The sequence below is a fragment of the Manis javanica genome, chromosome 8, assembly GCF_040802235.1.
Source record: "Manis javanica isolate MJ-LG chromosome 8, MJ_LKY, whole genome shotgun sequence".
Lineage (NCBI taxonomy): Eukaryota > Metazoa > Chordata > Mammalia > Pholidota > Manidae > Manis > Manis javanica.
The window spans coordinates 26,313,875-26,335,379 of NC_133163.1; the positions used below are offsets into that span (position 1 = coordinate 26,313,875).

The 21,505-nt window shown below is 50.4% G+C and overlaps 1 protein-coding gene across 4 annotated transcripts in view; it reads right to left on the minus strand.

The window, feature by feature from the left end:
- Positions 1–2,283: 2,283 nt before the first annotated feature.
- Positions 2,284–21,505, minus strand: part of JDP2 (Jun dimerization protein 2) — a 38,036-nt gene continuing 18,814 nt past the window's right edge. For 3 of the 4 annotated variants that reach the window (XM_037024778.2, XM_037024950.2, XM_017666595.3), the window contains exons 3-4: positions 9,997–10,101; positions 2,284–3,356 (exon numbers count right to left, since the gene is read on the minus strand). In XM_037024778.2, coding sequence (XP_036880673.1) covers positions 3,171–3,356; positions 9,997–10,101 — 291 coding nt within the window. In that variant the 3' untranslated portion in view covers positions 2,284–3,170. The remainder of the gene's footprint in view (positions 3,357–9,996; positions 10,102–21,505) is intronic. The other variant, XM_037024845.2, reaches the window with a different exon arrangement.

The window sequence follows — 21,505 nt, forward strand, 5'->3', positions numbered from 1 at the left end:
CCTTTAAAGAATAAGAAATATTCAAATAATTTATACTGAGATAAGTATCAACAATTATCCAGGCTAACAGAGGGCAAGATCTAGATAATTAAAATTCTATGGAACTTTGTTTCACAAAACACTTCTATATGCATTCCTCCTTTGACCTGACAACAACCCCATAAAAAAGACTTGGGTTATTACAGTTCCCATTTAACAGTTAAGAAAAGGGAAGCTCATGGCTTGTCAGTAGGAGATTGGATCATGAACCTATTTGTCTTTAAAGTATGTCTTTTGTACCTATGCTTGGTGATGGGGTCTGAAAGTGGGGGATTCTCAGTAGGTGTCATTTCTTCTGGTCCCTGTGCAAGTTCTCCTGGCAACAAGGTCACACCACAAACACGGACATTTCCCCTCAGAATGAGGCCCAGCCCAGTCTTTGTACACTTGGAGTTAGACCAGAAGAACATCCCAACTGCCACCCAACAGGACTGTCACCTAGGGCAAGGCATTTATTTCCCTGTGCCTCAGTTTTCTCATCTGTAACATGGTGACAGGGCAACCGTCTCCCAGCAGGGTCTTATGAACTGGCCGCAGTAACACATGTACAGTGGCAGGCACACAGAAAACACACAAACATCAGCTCTGTGACATGACTTCTGGCTACTCACATGAAGAGGCAGTGGCCCTGATGCAGAAGAAATGCCAAGGAGGGCTCTATTCTGGAGGTACGGGCTCGTGGCACACAGACCAGGACCAGGGGAACCACGGCCAGGGGCAGGCGGCAGTCCTGCAGCAACGTCTGCCGGGTCATGGGAGGGGTCCTTGTTCAATTTCATTTGCACATTTTAAGTCCACATGTTCATTTTTCTACCATCTTAAAAATGTCAAAGGATTATTGCTGAGGGTTTGCCATGTGCTGTCCCAGCCGGCGGTACGCTGACGGGACTCTGCTTCTAAAGCAGGCTCAGGGCATCCACACCCAGCTGGGGGGAAGGGATCTGAGGTGGGTAAGTGAGGGGCCACAGGTATATGAATGACCTTTCCTCAGCTTCCATCCATCCCAGAAGGCCTTGTTCTAGATTTGGGAAGCAACACCAGGTCACTGCTGTTCTTGACATGAAGCCTCAACAAAGAGTTATTTGGCCCCAGCGATGGGGGAGAGAGCAAGCACACACCATCAGAAGGCAGGGAGGCAGGGCTCCACTCCTAGTCCTGCCTCTTCCTAGCTAGGAGAACCCGAATCTTCCCAAGTCTAAGATGGCACAGCTATACAGTGGAGAAAAACACCTACCACACCTACCTCACAGAACTGTAATATCAAGTGATAGCATGCATGCAAGTGCCTTGGGAACTGTCGGATCCTACGTAGACGGCAGTCACAGCTCATCACACAAGCTGCTCTTGCTCTTGCGGTCAGGAATTCAGCTGTGCAGTTGAGGGCGTGGCTGGTCATCCACAGCCTCTCTGCCGGGTCAGTACACATTTACCTGGATCACTGGTTCACTCCGTGATCATGACACAGCCAGGAATTCCATCTAACCCTCCCAGAAACTAAACCTATACCTGTAGCCTCACAGAATTCCTGTTCTAATCAGGCAACATATTCAACCACAGGGATAATCAACCAGTGACAAGTGGAGAGAGGCATGGGTCTTTGGAGGCAGAGTTCAGACACCTGCTCTGCCCTATGATGGCTGGGTGACCTTGGATAAATCACTTACCCTCTCTGAGCCTCAGTTAAATTCTCTGTTGGGAGAAGTAAATGAGACTATATATGCTTGTCACACAGTAAGTCAATAGGTAGTAGCTGCAAGTTTAATCTCCCTGGGCCTCTAATTCCTCATCTGTGAATTGGGGACAATTATTGCTCCCTGGCAAGGCTGTTGTAAAGATGAACTGTGTAGAGCAAGCACAGGATTTAAGCTCATGACTGTAAGCTCCATGAGCATGGGGCCTTGGCCTGTTTTATTCCCCACACAGAGCCTTGTAGCACACCCCTGGCAGGCACTCAATAAACATCTGTGGAGTGAACAAATGAAAGAAGGACTGAAGATTTCTTTAACTTTTCTGAGCCTTGATTTTCTCATCTGTAAAATGGGCATAGAGGCACCTGGGAGCGCTGTTGTGAAAACCAAGAGCCTACAGCAGATGCTCTGAACATTCTCTGACGCAGCACGTGAGGAGGCCCACAGAGCACGCGTTGCATCCCACCCCCTAGGCAGACACCACAAGAGGCAGCTGAGTAAGTAAGAGTAGCGTTTACTGAGCGATACAGGACTGAGTACTATGAAGGGTTTACCAGGATGGAAATGCACCCCACCCCCGCCCCGGCCACCCCCAACACCCAGAGACTACAGTACTTAGGAGTTACACACAACGGCCATAACTGCTGGATATCTGTTCGTAACAAACAAACCATAGCATATTTATACTGTATCACATCAAGTGATTATAGAAATCCATATATATATTGCTTGTATAAAATCTTTTTTTTGTAAAAAATATTAAAAAAAAAAAAAGAAAGTATAAAAAACATGTGCAGTTGAAAGCCCTGCCAGGACAGCCAGTCTGTAAACATTCAGTGAGTATGTGCTTTGGAAGGGCGCCTGCGCCTCGTGCCCACAGCAAACTCCAGCAGGGCCGGCGACGGTGCGCCCCGGCTGCTGCTCCGGCAGGGCCGCGCTGGACCGAGGTGGGCGGGTATGGCAGGGCCCCCTCACGCCCCTCTCCAGCCTGCCTCAGGGTCAGGGTCAGGGCTGGGGGCAGGCTGATGGCAGTTTCATTCTGAGTTCCATCCTCAGCGGCATTTTGGTTGCAACTCATGGCTTTTCCTGGCTGCTCAGAGGTCCCTCGGGTGGGCACCCTGGCAGAGAGGCCAGAGGCTGAATGGTTGGGCATCTCTCTGGCGGGGGGGTCTATGCCCTGCCTCCTGCAATCCGGGCCCCAGGCAGGCCAGCCCCACCCGCGGGTCTACTTTGGTCTCAGCGCTGGGTCCTTCCGGGGTTCATCAGCAGGCTCTTCCCCTCGTGTGGCTGATCTGAGTGTCACAAAAGAGCCTGGCCGGTACTGGCTGTACTGAGCCTCATTACAAAGTTTTATATGCAGCCAGGAGGGGCCCTCTGGGACCCCTCCTCTTCCTCCCTCTCCCCAAATCCTCCTCTTCCTCCTCCTCCTCTGCCCAGCCATGGTCACTTCTTCTCCAGCTGCTCCAGCAGCGGGTTGCCTTCTGACTCAGGGGTCTTGACGCTGTCTGTCCGGACAATACAGGTGGGGCGATGGCGGTTCAGCATCAGGATGAGCTGCTGCCGCTCCTGCTTCAGCTCCTCGATCTGGGTCTTCAGCTCTGCATTCATGAGTTCCAACCGCTCAGATTCCTGTACTCAGACACAGAAACACAGCTTTAAGCTTTCACTGGGACCGGCTCTGCCTCTGGGTTGGTACAAACATCCAGGCTGGCATTTGTCTGTTTTCTGTCTGCCAGGTTCCCACTGGAGGAAGCACAAAACCAGCCTTGAGCCCCTGGGGGGAACACTTTCTGCAGGTGCCCATCACACCTGTGACTCTGGCCTGTGTCCCCAGAGGGGTGAGCCCAGGTTATATGCTGAGGCCAGCCTGGCTCATATCCCACCCCCATCTCCTCACTCAGTCCATTTCAGCCACAGTGACTTCTTTGCTATTGCTCAAATACGCCAAACACTCTCCTGCCTCAGGGCCTTTGCACAAGAAACAAAGGGTAGGAGAAGAATGGAGGCCAAATGGATCTAGAGCAGATGTATGGAGAGTCGATGGAGTGGGTAGAGGTGGCCCACGGATGGCAGTGCAATGGCAAAGTGCTTTGATGTGTGATAGACATATGTTGGGAATACTTTGGCCCGTGGGATCTATAAGCCCCAGTGTGGTCATGTAATTCCTCCTAGAACATGTGCTTCCTGGTTGTTAGCCCATAATTATTGCTTAAACAGCCTCTTCCTTACCTTCTGTTATCTAGAAGTTTTGCCCCTTGGGAAGCAATCATCAATCATCCTTCTGGATCCAAAATGGGGTTTCAAACAGACCTCAACTGAGATTTCCAAAGAACTCCCAGCTCAGTTGGAGAGGGTCCAGGGAAAGCAAGGAATGTTGATTTGATTTTGCAGGGACTTTACAAGTTCACAGTGTGGACAGGTGATGGGCATAGCAATTCAAGGCTCAAGGATCAAAACAGTAAAACAAAAAAAAGGAAAACCTGAATGATTTTTCTTGGATTGTGCCTAAAAACATAACCAATTAGAGAACTGGAATTTACTCAAGGGCCAGCGAAGCTTTAGACCAGCAGTTCTCAACTTAGGTGAGTTTGCCTTCCAGAAGGCGAATTTGGTTGTCACAACTGGGGAGGCTGGGTGCTACTGGCATCTCATGGGTAAAGGTCAGGATGCTCCTAAACAGCCTACAGCACACAGGGCAGCCCACAGGAGCTCTCTAGTCCAAAATGTCAACAGTGCCAAGCTGAGCAACCGCTATCAGATTGTGTGACACCTGGGCTGCATGGCCCCGCTGTGGCCTGTGAGCTTGCCCCTTCACTGCCGGGGCCTGGGTGCACGGCCTCTTCTAGGGGTCTTGGGCTCTGTCAGGGCTGCTGTCTTCCTCACACCAGCTGGTCCATCTGAATTGCTGCTTGTGCTCATCTCCGAGGTGCCAGGGTGAGGCCTGGGGATCTCAGAACTGCTGAGACGTGCAGTCCTCGTGACCAGACACCGAGGGAGCACAGCCTCCAAAGAGGAAAAAAATGCTCAGGGGAAAATATTAAAAACCAGCTCTGGTGGTTTTGGTTCAACAGGATGAGGCATGACAGGGAGGCTGGCCTGGTCCACTGTTCCCAGAATTCCAAGAGAAGTCCATCTCTGAGGGCCAGGAGAGACCCCACGTGAAGTCATGAGTCTGTGACTCTTCACTCTGGGGCAAGTAGGTGCTAATCTTAGCTGCCTGCTCACCAGGTCTGATGCGCTGGTGACCCTGGGAACTTCTCACAAACCCTCAGACCATCTGTTTCCCCCAGCCAAGGATTTAGCTCCAACTTCGAATCCTCTGAGTCTCTACCTCTAGAAGTCTCCATTCAATCTACCTATTCATGAGTATTTGCTGAGGACCTGCTGTGCACAGTGAAGCCTCTGGGGGAATCCAAAGGCCCATGAGCCCCCAGCATGGCTCTTGTGCAGCTTCCCCTAGAAGGGAAAGGAGGATCTATACAGCAGGGCAGAACTATGTGCCCATCAGCCATGCAGGGTCTGGAGGACCTTCAGAGAGGGCTTGATGGCCAGGTCTGACCCTGCGTTTGAAAAATGGGTTGATGCTGGTTGAGTAATGAAGGTCTGGGTGGGGGGTGGGGAATGACTTCAGGAAGGGACCCCTGAGTGAACAAGGAGGCAGGCATGAGAAAGCTTAAGCTGTAGTCAGGAGATACACTCCTCCACTGTGACCACGCTGTAGGAGGTAGTAGGGTAGAAAGCTGGGAAGGTGGGCTTAGAGCCAGACCCAGAAAAGCTTGCAGGGTGTAGGATCAGAAATCTAGAGCAAGTTTCTTCTCTGAGCCTCAGTTACTTCATCTGTAAAAAGACGATGATCGTAGGGACTAAATGAACTCACAGGGGAAAAGCACTCTGTAAACCAGTTAGGAGGCTTAAGGGATTTTTACTTTAAGTGATGAGTAAGAGAATATGAGGAAAGAGAATGAGGAGAAACAAAGGAGGAGGCTGCTTCAAAGAAACCTTGGGAGGTCCTGGTGACTGCCTGGGCTTGAGGAATGGAAGACCGGGCCGAGAGCTGCCTGTGAGCCTGGGGGAAGGGGCCAAGGAATGAATGGGCAGCCAGTGGAAATTAAACTGGACATGTAAGGAGTGGCATCTGACATGCCATACTCACTGCTGTGTGCAGACCCACCTCCTGGAACGGCTGCATATCCCACTGACTTTATATGTGAATATCTGTATCACACAAAATAATCGAGGCGGTGACAGCTACTTGCTTCACACATGCATTTATCAGAGGAACAGCATCATATTCTGTGGGTTTTAAAATGTTAGAACACATCATGGAATAGCCTGAACTCTGCCTGTCAGAAAGGAAGTCACTGCTTTTTTGTTTTATTTCCTTCTTGACTCAAACAATTATTGTTTCATGCTGCATATTTATTTATTGTGTAGGCAGAAGTTGAGTTCAGAAGAATCTTTTTAAAATCATGCTTGTACAAGTGGTTTGTGGTTTTATAACAGCAATTACCTGATCTGTTACCCTAATTAATTAAGGAATGTGGGCTAGGATCTTCATATGTTAATTATGAAGTGAATAACTCTGCTTACATTTTTGTTTATCATTTTTCAGATGTTTATTGCTCTAGAGAAAATGAAACCATTTATTATTTTAGAACAGAATAAGTACAAGTGAGGGTTCTGTCTCCTCCACTGTGGTCAGCAAAGGCAATAGAAAAATACAAGGTGAGGGGCTGGGTGTCTGGGCTTTTCATCCTAGCTGTATGACCTTGGCCAAGTCACTTGCCACCTCTGGGCCTCAGTTTCCTCCTAGAAAATATAATGGTTGGCCCAGGAGACTTAAAGCATTAAGATTCTCTATTATTTTTTTTAAGTTACCCTAATCCACTTACAATAGAGTAAAGTAAGTTGAGAAGAAGCCTCTGTGGCTCCTGAGCCCAAAAGACTTGCCTGAATTAAAATCCTGACTCTGCCACTTGCTAACTATGCCACTGCACACAAGATTCCCAATTTCTCTGAGCCTGGGAAGTAGAAGAAGCACTGGGTTCTAGTCCTGACTCGGCCACGGTGTGACCTTAAGCAAACATTAACCCCTCAGAGTCTCAGAGTCCTCGTGGGTGGGACGGGGCTGCCTTGCCTCCTCCCAGAGTCACTGTGACCATGGAGGAGAGGGGCTGTGAAGGGCTCGGAATCCCATGGGAGTGAGATGGTTGTACTGCCACCAGCAGCAGGACAGCAGCCACAGAGACCAGCCTTACAGAAAGGAGAAGCCTGGGGCTGTTGCTTCTGACTGCAGACAGAGGAGGCACTGAGGAAGCCCTGGCAACCTCCGTCCTTGGCTGGTTCAGGCAGGCGGCCTCTGAGATGCTATGAGAATCTCCCAGGTAGATCTGGGTGTCCAGGGGGCAAGGACGGGAGGGTAACTTTACATTATACATATATACGTATATATGTGTGTGTACACACACATACCCCTTTGTACCTCTGAGCTCTGGGTAAACATTTTTACCTATTAAAAAATAAATTACAAGGGAATCCCCAGGTCTATGGACACTGTCAACACAGCCATCTGTATCCTTACCCTAAACCTCACACCCAACCTCTGCTTCCAAGGCCAGAGGGGGAGACGAGCAAGGTAGGCAGGGAGGACTGGGCCTTGGCACACACAGACTTGCCCAAAGCTCCCTCCTGAGTCCCGAGACCGCTCGCTCCTCCTTGTCCTCACAGCTGCCTTCTCGCACCGGGAAGACACAATGGCCATGTCACTGATCTTCCCACTCTATTCTCGGCTGCCCCATTCGTGCCCCATGCGGCAGCCAGAGCATCTTTCTAAGGTGTGTATCTTTCCTCCTGAAGCCCTCCACAGCTCTCCAAGACCATATAATTCATCATCCTAGTGGGGACATGTGTGGGAGGAAGAAGGTGCTCTTAACCCGTAGGCCAGGACAGCAGGCATGACCTGGGACTGCCCAACATGGAGGCCCACCCTCAGAGTGAGCACCTGGGGCCTGCCTGCCTCTCCATTCCCTGACTTGTCCTCTGCACTCCAGCCACTCTGGCATTCTTTTCAATTCCTTAATCACATCCTCGAGCACCTCTTGCCTCTGGCCTTGCTTGTGCTATTTCTGGTAACCCCTTCCATCCCTGGCCTTCCTCTCGTTAGCGCCTATGCTTCTGATACATCTCAATCATCTGTCTTTCCTCAGCCTAGACTAGGATAGGGTCTCTCTGTATGTTCTGAGAGCTCTCTGGGCTTGCTCAACATAACAGTCAGTATATATTACTATTCCTTGTTTACCATCTCCCAGCCCACTGCATATGTCGCTGGCTTGTTCAGTGCAGACAGAGGATACTCACTCGCTTATTGGTTGGACAGATGCATCAGCGAAAGATAAAATGAATCCTAGCTCCACCACTTGTTAGCAGTGTGACCTTGGGTGAGTAACTTGACCTCTCTGAGCTACAGGTCAATCTCTAAAATGGGGATAACCAATGTCTATCTCATTGGAATGTTAGAAGGTTAAATGAGCCATGTGAAATGCCTGGCACACAGTAGGTGTTCAGCAAGTGTTACTGGAATGTGAAGAGAAGCTAGCACCACTCTTCTGGCACTGTTTTATGCACTAACATGTATTCACTTGGCATATATTGCCTACAGACTGGCTGACAAGCCCATGAAGGCAGGGATCTGATGTGAGACCTCTCTGTTCCTCACTCAGTTCTACAGGCATTCAGGGCTGGAAATCAGGTATGAGAAATTCCGTCCATCTTAAAAGCCCATGGGAGACCCATGTATTAGAAACTTCTTGAAAATTGCTGGCCTAATGTTGGTCCACCATCTCTTCCAAGGGGGTTCCCAGCTCTAGGAGTCTCCCACCTTTAATGGCCATTCTCCTGCCCTAGATGCCCATAGCTGGAGTGGTACACGTGTCACCATGCTGTCTGCATATGTAACCTCAGATTTACTCTCTGCTTGTTGCAAGCATGAGAAGAGACCCATAGATTCCCCAGTGTCCCAGAAAGCCAAGGCCAATCCGGCCTGGTCTCTCCAGGTCCCATAGGAGGGACCACACCTGCTGCTTCTTGGGTGCCCCCCACTGCATCTAGCACAGAGCTGGGCATTTAGTATAGGTACAAAAATGCTTGTCAACAAAGCAATGATGAGTGAAAGAATGCATGCCCAAATGAATGAATGAATGAATGAACGAACGAACGAATGAATAAGAGCCATATAACAGAGTGTTCAGAAAAACTGCTTTGAAGTTAGCCTCAGGCTTGAATCTCAGTTTTACAATGTAGTGGCTGAGGGACCTGGGCAAGTTACTTAACCTCCCCCTCTGTAGGAAGAAAGCAATGAAAGCACCTCATTTACTGTTAATATGCCAATAAAATGAGATAATGCACTTACAGTATTTCATATAGTGCCCAACTTCACAAATGTTACAATGCTGTTTAGAGCTGTGTACTGTGGAGCAGAGCCTGACTCATGATGTTATTATGTATCCTTAATATAATTCCTTAGCAATGAACAAATGATCGTTGAGGGGAGGCTGAACACTAGTGGTCTGAGCTAATTAGCTGCCTGGTTATGTTCCTTCACTGTCATCTACTATTTTTGAGAAGCAGAGAAAACCTGAGAGATGGGACTCAGGGGAGAAAGAACAAACACCATGCTCAGCACATTCTGAGAGGAAGGGCAGGGACCTGCTCTGAGGGCCATGAAGAAAGGCAGCCCTTGCACAGAGAGCTGACTTCTGGTCCCCAGGGTAGTAGACAAGAGCTCAGGGGTCATCTTCAGTGGGAGTGAGGTCAGCAAGACGGGATGCAGTGCTGGAAGAGCTCCTGCAGCTAAGTACCTCCAGGTACTGTGTCCTCTGTCCATGTGCATGCGCTACCAGCTACTTCATTAGCACCCATCCCACACAACTTTGGTAGCCACCAGGGTACCAAAATGGGTAGTACTGGTTCTGGGCCATCTGGGTCCATCAGCACCAAGGGTCTAACTTCAGTGGCAGGAACTCGGCTCCTCTCACCTCCCCTGGGCTTCCAGGCATCTGGATGGGCAGGACCTGCTGCAGGCTGCCCTTGGCTGTCTTGGTTCAGGGAAGGGGCATTCGGTAGGAGGCAGGGCAGAGCTGCGGCTACGTGGGCAGATGCCAGGAGGTACACATGGGTTCTGCAGCTTTGATGATACCTCCTGGTCCAGAAGGACATAAGCCCGCTCCAGGAACGAGGCAGCCACCCCGCCCAGGCCAGCTGCCCTGCTCACCCGCTGCAGAAACTCTGTCCGTTCCTTCTTCTTGTTCCGGCATCGGGCTGCCGCCACTTTGTTCTTCTCCCGGCGCCTTTTCCTCCGCTCCTCCTCCTCGTCTAGCTGTGAGGGCGAAGAGCCACCGATGAGACACTGAGGCAGGCCTGGAGTACAGCCTCCCCCTGACTCACAGACAGACAGACGATCCCCAGTCCTAACCTACACCTCGGCAGTAAGCAAGCTGTCCCTGCCTGCCAGTCCCCTGGCCTCTCAGCGGGTGACATGGAAACACTCCCAGCGGCCCAAGGATCCTCTTGGAGCAGGCGGGCATCGCTCCGAGGAGTTAGTGCCCCAGAAGGGCAGGGTTGCCTGGGTTCTGCCAGAGTTCAGGAGGCCTGGAGCCTGGCGAGTCTCCTTGCACAGAGGTGGCACCTGATGAGCGGTGACGGTTTGTTCTCCTGCCCAGCCCAAGCCCTCTTGGCACTATTTTCCAGGCCAGTGATTCCCAGGCACTTCCCTGGGCACCGGCAGAGAGTTCACATCCTGCCCCCACCCACTTCCACCTTCCTGAGGCATCTTCCTCTCCCTCTTGGTCCTTCCAAATGCTCCCATCTACCTCCTGGTGCGACTGAACTGTCTCCCTGGCCTCCTCACCCGGCTTTAATCCTTTTCCCTGCCTCTGCATGTTCTTTCCCCGGGGAACCCACCTGTATCCCTGAGTCCCAGGGGTTCCCCAAAGTGCCCGGCACAGGACCCAAGTCAATGGGCCTCCTCAGTCTCCAGGCTTGTTTCTCCCCCAGGACACAGGAAATTCACCTCGCATGAAAGAGGGCCCATTAGGTGGGAAGGAGGAAACTTACCGCCCCCCAGCACTGACTTTCATCCCATTTACAGCTTTCATTGCTTCATCAGTAGCAAGAGCTGCTGTTGGTTGTCTGCTTTGCTAAATGCTTTAACAGAGGTCACGTAACCAATGCCTGATGAGGAACATACCATTACTGTCCCATTTTACAGATGGTGAGACCAGGGCTCAACAGCTCAGTCTGCCCAAGGCCATACAACCAGGAAATGGTCAGATTTCTCTGACTTCAGCCTTCCTGCTTGTGACCACCAGCCCACACAGCCCCAGCCCATCAGGATCACTTAGACATGGTGCCTCTCGCTGTCCATTACCTCCCAGAAGAATCCGGACGACCAGCTGGCCTGGGGACAGCCTAAGTCAGAGGTCAATAGACAAGTCTTTGGGTTGCCCTGGGCTTGCCAACTCTGTCACTTTTCCAGCCAGGGAGGGTGATTTTGGCAGCCTGGGGCTTGGAACAAGGTCTCAGCTGAAAGAGTTTTAGGCCAGGAAAATAAATCGCCTCTCTCTGTGCACTGCCGACATGCTCTAGGAGCTCAGGATGAAGGGTCTGGCCAGAAACCAGCACCCACGGCCATCAGCACACTCTGGCCCAGCAGCCCGGTCTCCCTCTCCACCGCCTTGTTGCCTCTCCCTGACCAGCTCCCACCCTGCCCAGGAGGCTGACCGCAGAGGCGCCTTGTCAACCCTGCCACACCCAAGCACCTCCTGGCCCCTTGGCCTCTTTTGAAACAGAACCAGAAGTGACAGCTCCTCTGGCTGACCCGCATCTGGGAAAAGAAAAACCTGACAAAATTGATCCCACCCAACCTCAACCTCACTCCCAACAGGGCTGAGGTAACCGTGACGACAGGCAGAGGGAAGGAACTGGAGGAAGTGGCTGGCAGTGCAATCTCCCCTCGGCCAAGAGGGTTTGCCCACAAACTGCCAAGGTGATGTGTGCAACCTGGGTGCTGCTGGGCTCATGGGGCCTCAAGCCCCTCCCTGGAGCAAGGCCTGGCCTGGCAGAGTCCCCGTTTCCTAGGACACACTCTGTCCTCCAAGGTCCAGCTCCCCACCCCCGCCCCGTGCAGGGCCTCATCTACATAAAGTCCAGGGGCAAGGGGACGCTGCTCTAATAGCAGATGCAAGAGGGTTCAGCTCTGGAAGTTTAAGAGATCAGCTGGGCAGGACTGATGCCCAGACAGGGGGCTGCTGCACCCTCCCCCTCCAGCCACATCAATCCCTTCCAGCCAACAACCTCTGTTTGAAACATCTCTCCCTTCTCCAAAAGCTGGCCAGGCCCTCCTGAGATGCAGGTAAATGTTTACTCAGTCTTCAAGAGAAAATGTCACATTCTCCAGGATGGCTCCTTTGATTCCCCAGATAGAATTAACTGCTTTTTCTGTGCCGCTACAGCACTCTTGAGTACCTCGCTGTAAGAGTCTCTATCACATCTCCCTGTAATTCTGTTTATGTAGGTACCTGTCTTCCTTGCTGGGGGGCTGGGGCATCCCCAGCACCTGGCACAGAACATGGCACTTATTAGGGGCTCAGCAAATACTAATCAAATTAACTAATTGAACAAAGGATGCCAGAGAAAGATGCCACAGGCTTGGGTTCTATAATTAGAGAAGTGATTTATTACCTATGTTTGCAACTGCTTAACTTTACCCCCATGCTATAAGGAGCCTTCTCTGCCAAGAATGGCCTCTTCTTGCTGCAGGAAGCCAGCAAGGCTTGGGGACTGGGTCCTGCTTCTCCCGGAAGCATACTTGCCAAAGGCAGAGTCCAGATTCAGGGCACAGGCCCTTGACGGACGGGGCATGTCTGCACAAATCCTGAGCAGGCCTGAAAATACCCAAGCTGTGCTCTTAAGCCTAAAGCCCCCAGTTCCACAAATACCACCAGCCTCCAAGCTCATGCTGACATATCCCAAAACGGCAAGACATGGCCCCAAAGCCCCATCACCACACCTTCCCCACTGATACTGTGCTGCATCTCTGCCAAATCTTCCTGCTACTTTAAGAGCTGCCAGAGGAGATGTAGAAATCAGCTGCTGGGATCCTGCCAGAAATCATGTAGGAGTTGGCAGTGCCCCTCAGCCTACTCTATCCCCATTGCTAACTCTGGCTCCTTTTCCCCATGCCTGCATGGTCTGTGCCCCCTGGCCTGGGACTGGCTGGAGACACCCCCCACCACTCCCACCCCCAGCCCTCCTACAGTCTTTCATCCCCAAAGTCAAGGCTGCTGCCCTCCCTGCAAGACACTCTAGATTCTCTAAAGCATTTGGCCATGAGTGGGTAGGAGATAGAAGAGAGTTTTCACCACACAAAGCTCAGACATCTGAAACCGGAACCCACAATGGGAGATGACCATTCTGTCCTGCAGATACAGCTGGAAGAACCAGAATGCTTGAGGAGGAGGCAGCTTGAAGCTCGGCACACATAAAGAACTACAAGATGTGGGCCTGTTCTCAAACTTAGTTCTGGCTGTGTTTCTACCAGATTCCCAGGAAGGCTGAGGCAAAGCTGTCTGTGTTCTGGATGAGGGTACCCCTGTGTGACACTTCACACTGGAGGGACAGACCTGGGGACCCACAGCCAAGAGGGCCCTGTGCTGAGTAGCCCCTCCTCAGGGCGCCTGTTCTCAAGCCCCTGCCGGTCTGCGGGACAACCAGCTTCAGCCACGTGCCAGAGAAGCAGGAAGATCAGGCTGCTGATGTGTGGAGATGAGCAGAGACCAGAGCCCATGGTAGCAGGAACAAATGCTCTGCACCAGCAGGGAGTCAGAGAGACAGAGCGGGATGATGACAAAGAGAAAGGCAGGGCCTGGGCCAGGGTGAGACAAGCCAGGGGCCCAGGACAGGCACTTAAAGAGGCGCTCACTTGGGCTCGTGCCAGGGCAAAGGCAGCCCCTAAGAGTAAGCACCTCCTTAAATGGAACTTTGAGAAGGTTTCTGCCTCTTGCCCAGAAAGGTGCCCAGGACACAGGGTCCCATCCTTGTGAAGTGGTGCCAGGTGAAGTCAGGTGATGCCAGGTGAAATGGAGGAGCAGAACATGGTCCTCAGTGACTCAGGGGAGAAACACTGCTACCCAGGAACCATGTTTCTAGACCAGTTGAGAACGGAGCAGAGCCTGGATGCAGAAGGGCCCTTGCGCAGAGGTGGGTCACCTTGGTAGGTATCAAATCTCCTGGATCAGAAATCCCAGTGGGTTAAATGGTCTCAGTATACCATCCAGAACCATCCTATTACCCTCCCAACTTTTGCAGATGAGGAAACTAAAGATATGAAGGCTGCTTGAAGGTCCGTGACAGCTTTGAATGCAGGCCTTGGGCCCTGGGGCCCAAGCGCCTCCTGCTCCTGGGACAGGTGGTCTGTGCGCCCCCACCTATCAGCTCCATCCTGGCAATAGGACTAAAGCAGAAAGCAGGGCCTTTTGACTCTGAGGGCAATGGCTGTTTTGTTTTTTCTTATTTGGTTCTTTTAATATAAAAATGATTTATTACACAGTAACACTGACTGTGTAACATGAAAGCTGCCCAGCTCACAGGAGGGCGCCCCCAGGCCCCTCTCCTACCTCGCCCTGATGTGTGACCCTGCTTCTCAGGCCCCGTCTGCCGGCCATGTGGCTTTCACACGGTGGCAGCCTTCGCCCTGATGGGATTTGAATTCTGATGTTTCATAACCGTTTCCAAAAATATATCTTGCAGGGTCCACAAAGAGAGAGGATGAAAGAGCAGTGACACTTTTTAACCTGACACACTGAAATATACAAACTCTCACTTGGACAAAGCAATAAAGGAGGCAGCAAGCAGATAGTGAGAGGAAAACCCCCAAGCAAGCCCCCAGCACTAACTAGAGTAGTGATGGTCTGAAAGGCTTTATCTTGTACTCCACGTGGGTGCAGAGAACCAGGTTTACCTGAGGCTCATGGCATCAGGGTTGTCAGCATAGGCTTTGGGGTCTGTGAGGCCTGGGTCTCGCAGCAGCTCTGCTATGCACTGGCTGTGTGCTCCTGGGCAGGTCACTTGGCCTCTCTGATCCTCACATGTACTAGGAAGGCACTGAGCCTTGCCACACAGGGTTATAACGAGAACTAAGTCCCAGCCCAGAGCCTGGGACACAGGAAGAGCTTTGTAAAGGCCAACTCCCGGCCAGCTTCCCGAGTGAGGCGCCGGGGCAGTTCTAGCGCTGCTAAGGGCACACCCAGCCTCCAGCATGGGCAGAATCTGGCAGAGAAAGGAGACCTGGGGGTGGGCAGGAGAGGGGTGTGCTTCAGGGCACACAAGCTATCAATGATCAGGCCTGGAGTAACAGCTCTGCAGCCTCCAAATCTAGCCCCACCCAGGCCCACTAGGGTCCCCCCACCACCACTACCACCATACTACATGGAGGAGCAACATTTCAACACCAGGGACCCATGAGCACCCTGGGAAGTAAACACCCAAATACCAAACATACCAGACATTCCCCCACATAAACACGGCTGCCCTGAGCCAGGGGCTCTGGCCCCTTCACACTCCCCTCAGTGTCAACAAAGCAGGGCAGCCGGGGAGCAAGACCTCAGCCAGCCCGACTGGCCACATAATCCTCTCTACCTCCTCCCACTCCCACAGGGAGGAATGAGGAAACCCCAGGGGTCTTTGTCCAACACCCTTGCTGACCCCCTGCAGGCCCTCCCCACCAGCATCCCTTCCAGGGCTGAGCTGTTGGAAGCTCTTTGCCCTTCTTTCTCTCCCATCTTCTCTAGCCAGGCCCTCACTCCAAATGGCCAAGGTCTGGACCTCAGCTGTGAAATACTGGACAGTTTCTGTGAACAGAGGACAGAGCTGTAAGAGAAAATTCAAGACAAATTGTCAGTTGAAGGCTGAAGTTACAAAACACAGGTCACCTCCAGGGGTCAAGCAAGTAACCTTTAGGGAGGGAGAAGGGCTGGATGGGGCTGTGACCCCCAGAGGGGACACTCCAACTGGCCCCATTGCAGAGCAGGCTCAGGGTTGCCAAATCTCCCAAGTTTTCAGGACTAGCTGAAAATACAAGTCTATCAGTAAAATCTCCCAATTTTTAGTGCTGGCAATGAATTCCATCTTGGAAAGGACACTTTATGAGCCAAACAAAACATATCTGTGGGCTGCACTGGCCCATGGGCTGCTAATTTATGGCCCATGACAGACCCCGGCAGCGCTGGTCATCAGACACCTGGTTCTAGTCACCATGACGCCCTATCCTGTGACCTTGGGCCAAGCAGTTCCCTCCTGTCTCTCCCATCCTGTGGCTCATCTTTAGTAAGCCCAGTAGCTCCTGATTCCAGCTAACCTTCACATACCTCTGCAAGGTCGGTATTAGGGACCCAAGGTGGGTATTAGGTGAGGAAAGTGAGGCTCAGCATGACAAAGTGTGTGCCCGAGGTCACTACACTTAGAAAAGACAGGAATTCAACCCCGTTACATCATGCTGCCTTCCAAACGGTGGGCTGCATCAAATCTCCACAAAGTCCCACCCGGCTCTGACTTCCCCGGGCTGTTCTTCATCCCAAATTCAGGGCCAGTGTTCGCTTGATTGACAGGAGAGGTAGGGGATGTGAGGAGGACATCTCCCCCTTTTCAGAAGTTTCAAAAATAGTCATTTCACAGTTTCTTACAGCCAGAAAGGGACTCTTACTAAGCACCTGGGCCAATCCATAGAGTTTACAGATGAGAAAACTGAGGCTCAGGGCAAGAAGCAGATTGCTCCAAAGCTCACACTCGAGGGCAGGGCTGGGTCCTCTTGCACAATTCCAAAGGACACTGCTTGGTCAGCCCCCCAGGCCTCCTGGCTCCACCTGCCTATCTATCACTCCCTCTTTCTGGAATTCTCCAAGCCCTGAATGCATGACATTGATCTTGTCTGTCCTCTTCCTACTTCTCTGACCTCTGCTTTTCTGTGCCTTGCTCAAGATCCTCTTCCTGATTCTTTCAGGCCAATATCTCCCCGGGTTGTATCCTCCTCTTATCCTGTGTGCATCCTTGATGGTCATCTTTTTCATCTACTTGAGTGGTTTTAACTACCACTGAGGCACAAATACCAACCCCATCTTTATTACCAGCCCAAAACACCCAGCTGCCAGCAGGACATCCACTCTGGATGCCCTTGGCCCCCTGGCATCTCTATCTTCACATTTCATCTCCTTTCTGCACCCCTGGCTGGCACCACTACCCACACTTTCAGTGGAGTTAGAAACTCAGGCATCCCCCCTCTCCCGCCCCTCTCCTTATCTCCAGTTTTGACCACACAGGCCATCCAGTTCTACATCCCAGATCTTCCTCAGATTTGCTCCCCACTCTCATGCCCACTGTCACTTGCCAGGCCTTCTCGCTCTCTTCCTGGGCCACCATCTGGGAGGCCTCCTGACCCTGCACAACTATCCTCCATCCCAGCCACTGGAGGGATCTTTCTAAAATGAAAATCCAAACCAGTTATTGGCCTTTGGTGGGCTCCTCGGGACAAAGCCCAAGATCCTTAATGCATCAAGCAAGATTCTCTGTGACTTGGCCCCCCACGCTCTGGCCTCACCTCCTGTCCACCCTATCCTACACTCCACATTCCTGCAATACTGCGCCTCTCTATGCCCCCACACTTTCCTGGCCTGATGCCTTTGTCCCTGCTGTCCCCATGGATCACTCTCATCCTGTACATTCAGTTCAAGCATCACCACCTATAGGAAGTCCTCCCTGATTCTTATTCCCTCCAGGTTGGGGGGAGGTGTCCCACTGCTCTGGGCTTATCTTGGCTCCAACTGTGCTGTGTTCTCCCTTCCATTTCTGCCTCCTCCACTAAACTGGGAGTTCCAGGAGGGTAAAATTTGCATCTTGCTAACTTTTTGTGTGCCCAGCACCTTGCCAAGTTTGTGGCCATCAGTAGTGCTCGATAAATGTTTGCTAAAGGGAAGCCTGATCTACAGAGTCCATGACCTGAACAAAAATCCAGGACTCCCGACTCCCCACCCAGCACCCGTTCCACTTCACTCTGGCTGCCCCCAATGCCAGGCTATAGTCAAATACGTTCACCAATGAATAGACCCACACACTGGACACTGTGCTCACTCAAAGCATCAAACCAGCCCAGCCAACCACCAGGTGAGGGTTCTGAACAAGAGCTGGCAGAGCCAGTGGCTCCACCTGCCAAGATGACTCACTCAGCTCGCTTGGCTGGGGGCGCAGGTGGGTAAGTGATTGCGCAGTGCACTCTGCCTCTGCAGGAAAGGGTAGGGCACCACAGGGCTGTAAACTAAGCTCCATCCTGACGTTCAGGAACTGAGAAGAGGCTGAAATCCTAGGTCCCTGTGCATCCCAGGCCAGGAAACTCAAGTTCCGAGGAGAATAAGTTACCCAGGTCCCTGGGTTGGACAGTGGCAGGACCAAGCAGAATACCACTGCTTTCTGGAAGGAGGGAGGGGACACCTTTGTGAACTGAGAGAGCCTGGCAGTTCTTTCTCTGTTGGGCATCAGCACCTACAGGGGGGGTCCATCCGAATGGACTTCTCTGTCTCCTCACAAATCAGCACAATAAAGCATTTCCCTGATGTGGCTTTCCCAACCCCCCTGTCCTCAGTAAAAGCCATCTCCTAGGTTAGGAGAATGCATAAAACAATAGGCCGCTGAGGCATGGGGCTGGTGTATATGAGCAGAATCGGGAAGAGCCATTCCTCTGAGAGCAGTGGAGAACAGCCCATTTCTACTGCTAAGAAAAGACAGCCTTGTGTTTGGAACAAAGCCTGAAAAAGCCACCTGGGCAGGGTGACACCCATTTGTGGATGGTCCTGCTAAGGAAAGAGCAGACACTGTTCCTACGAGAGTAGTAGAGGCCAGGAGACAGGAAAAATCAGCTTGGCATGGGCAGAAAACCTCACATGGAAGAGAAAAAGGGACGATGACTACGGAGAAATCCTTTTGCTGGAAAGAGTTATTTAAAGGATGATGGCTTTTGTTGAAAATGTCTATTTCAGGTCCATTTCACATTTACGGTTTAGTGAAGTGGTTTCCTACTAGGCAATCAATTTTCTTTTCCAACTGACAGATTGCTTCAAAAGAGGAGAAAAGAAGGGAACTGGTGGGCCCCACAAGACTCTCTCCACTTTCCAAAAGACTTAAAAGAAGTAGAATATATCTGGCAGGGAAAAATCAATTTTCTTCTCAAAAAAAGTTAATAATATAGTTGAAACTGATTCTTTAGCAACAGCAGCAGCCTTGTGATATGCATAATTGCACTGGGGCAAAAAAATAAAACAGATACAAGAGCTCCTGCAAAATGACTATCTACAATTAAATGAAAATATTCCTGTGAAGAATATTTATGAACAGGGCTGTTCTAAAAGTCCCAAGTTGGCCAAAGTAGAACATTTCAAGTACCATTAGCCTATTAAAGCCTTGGAAGTCATCTGTCTTTCATCATGAAGGTGAAAAGCAAGGTCCTTGGCTTAATTATTCTCCACCAATGCATTTTCGTTTAATCTGTATGCAGGGTGTGCAGCTAAAACACAGATTTCAGCCAGTTTCCTTCAGGCACAAGGCATAGATAACAGACAAATCGTGGAGCAGAACAGCGACCTCCACTTTGCCAGCACTGAATGCCAGCTAATAAAAATCCCACCCAGGTGACACGGCCTGATGAATTCCCAACCAGGGATACCTGGCCTGGAGTTTGGAAGGGTTTCACCATGAATGATATATGTCATGAAATGGATGCAATTAAGGTTGGAGGGAGGAAGGAAGGAAGAGCTTTGAAGCAGCAGGCAGATGCAGGGGTGGGGTGGAGAGCTCAGAGCTGCTCAGAACTCCCGCCAGATACCCAAATGAGGGCTCCTTTGGCATGGGAGCCGCTGATCTGATTCTCACTTGTAAAACAATGAAGGAGTCAGCCTAATGACAAGCTCAGCAGCTTAATTAATTGGTAAGCCCCTTAGGGTGTGAAGGCTGGCAACCGGAAGATCTCAAGACCTGGAAATAACTTGTTTGGAGATGCTAAGGTGTTTGCTGACTCAGAGAGCCACACGCATTAATGAATACCTGACAGTGTGCAGTTCCTTCAGGAAGCTTGAGACCGGTCTGGAGAAAAATGTGGTTTAGACCCTGGTAGCCATTCTCAGGGAGAATCATTGCCAGTTAGAGCTGGAAGGAATGTTCAGGTCATCTAAACATGCAGAGAGCATCAGAATCCCCTGGGGGGCTTATTACATCACAGATTTCTGGCCTCCACCCTCTCGTGTGTCTTCAGGACATACACTTCAGGACAAAGCTCTTCTGCCACTTCTCTTTAACTGACCCACGTCTGAGAGTGCAAGGTAAGCGGATAGAAAATTATTTACATATATGCAAATAGATTCATATGCAAAGTGAGATTCAAGAATCTGTACTTCTAACGTGCTCCCAGATGCTGGTCACTGGCCTACAGACCCCACTTCGAGTAGTGCTGATGTAAACCAGTGGATTTCAGATTGGTGTCAGCAGAACTCTCTTGTTCAAACGATGCCACAATATACTAAATAAATAAAGGTGGTATTTATTATGGAGCTCAAAATTGTGTCATATATTCATTATAGTCATGCAGTGGGAACAATAAAATGTGTATGGTTGATGCAAAACATTTAACACTTAACTCAGAAATTATGGGAGAAGGTTGCAGGTTTCTGACAGTTTCAGGATCTAAATTATTCCTGTCTTGTTTCCCTTGCACACACAGATTAGTAGTTACAAATGCTGTGTATGTGTGTGTGTGCATATATATGTGTATATATATATGCACACACACACATATATATACACATACATACATGTGAATAATTTTCTATCAGCTTGCCTTGCACACTCAGGATGCGCATCAGTTAGAGAAGCAGCAGAAAGAGCTTTGTCCTGATGTCTATGCAAAAGGAACCTGGCACCAGACATCACCTTGGCAGTGCTCTCCAAGGTTTTAGATTTGATAACTAAGAGCACGTGTGTGTATCTCGCTTTGTTGTTGTCTTTTAAGTAGTTAAAATTATGCTTTAAAAATGAGACCCTGGCAAGTTAATCTCTCTGAGCAACTAATGGTATTAACAGCACCTACCTCAGAGAGCTGTTGAACAGACCAAAGCAGATAATGTGTACAAAAGCAGTTTGCAAAGCACAAAGTGCATTGCTTGTGTAAACCTTCTGCCCTGAATGCAGATGTCCTTACTTCTTCAGAGACCTGGGCCAGTTTATACCACACCAGGGGGCTCAACCAATGGCTACAGGCTAAAACCACCTGCTGGCCCCACCCAGTCCAAGTGAATCACAATCTCTGGGCTCCACATCAATTTTTTTTTTTAGTGTTCTCCAGGGGACTGTAATGAGCAGCCAGGATTACTTTTTATTTCCTCCCAAGTTCCTACAAAATCCTGCCAGATTGCTCTCATTGCTTCTGGATAGTCACTAGCAAAAAAAGGTAAGAGGAGAAAATGCTCCTAACCAGATCGTGGCTTTCTGACTGCTGTTGGCCTAAACATGGTTGTAATAACTATAGCTACTAATTCTGGAGCACTGAAACATGCTGGATGATTTACATACATTATCCCTTTGAGTCCTCTCCCTGCCTCTGTGAGGTAGATACTATTCTTCCCCATTTTAAAGACAGGTTTATTGAGATAAAATTCACACATACCATGTAATGCACCTACTTAAAGTAT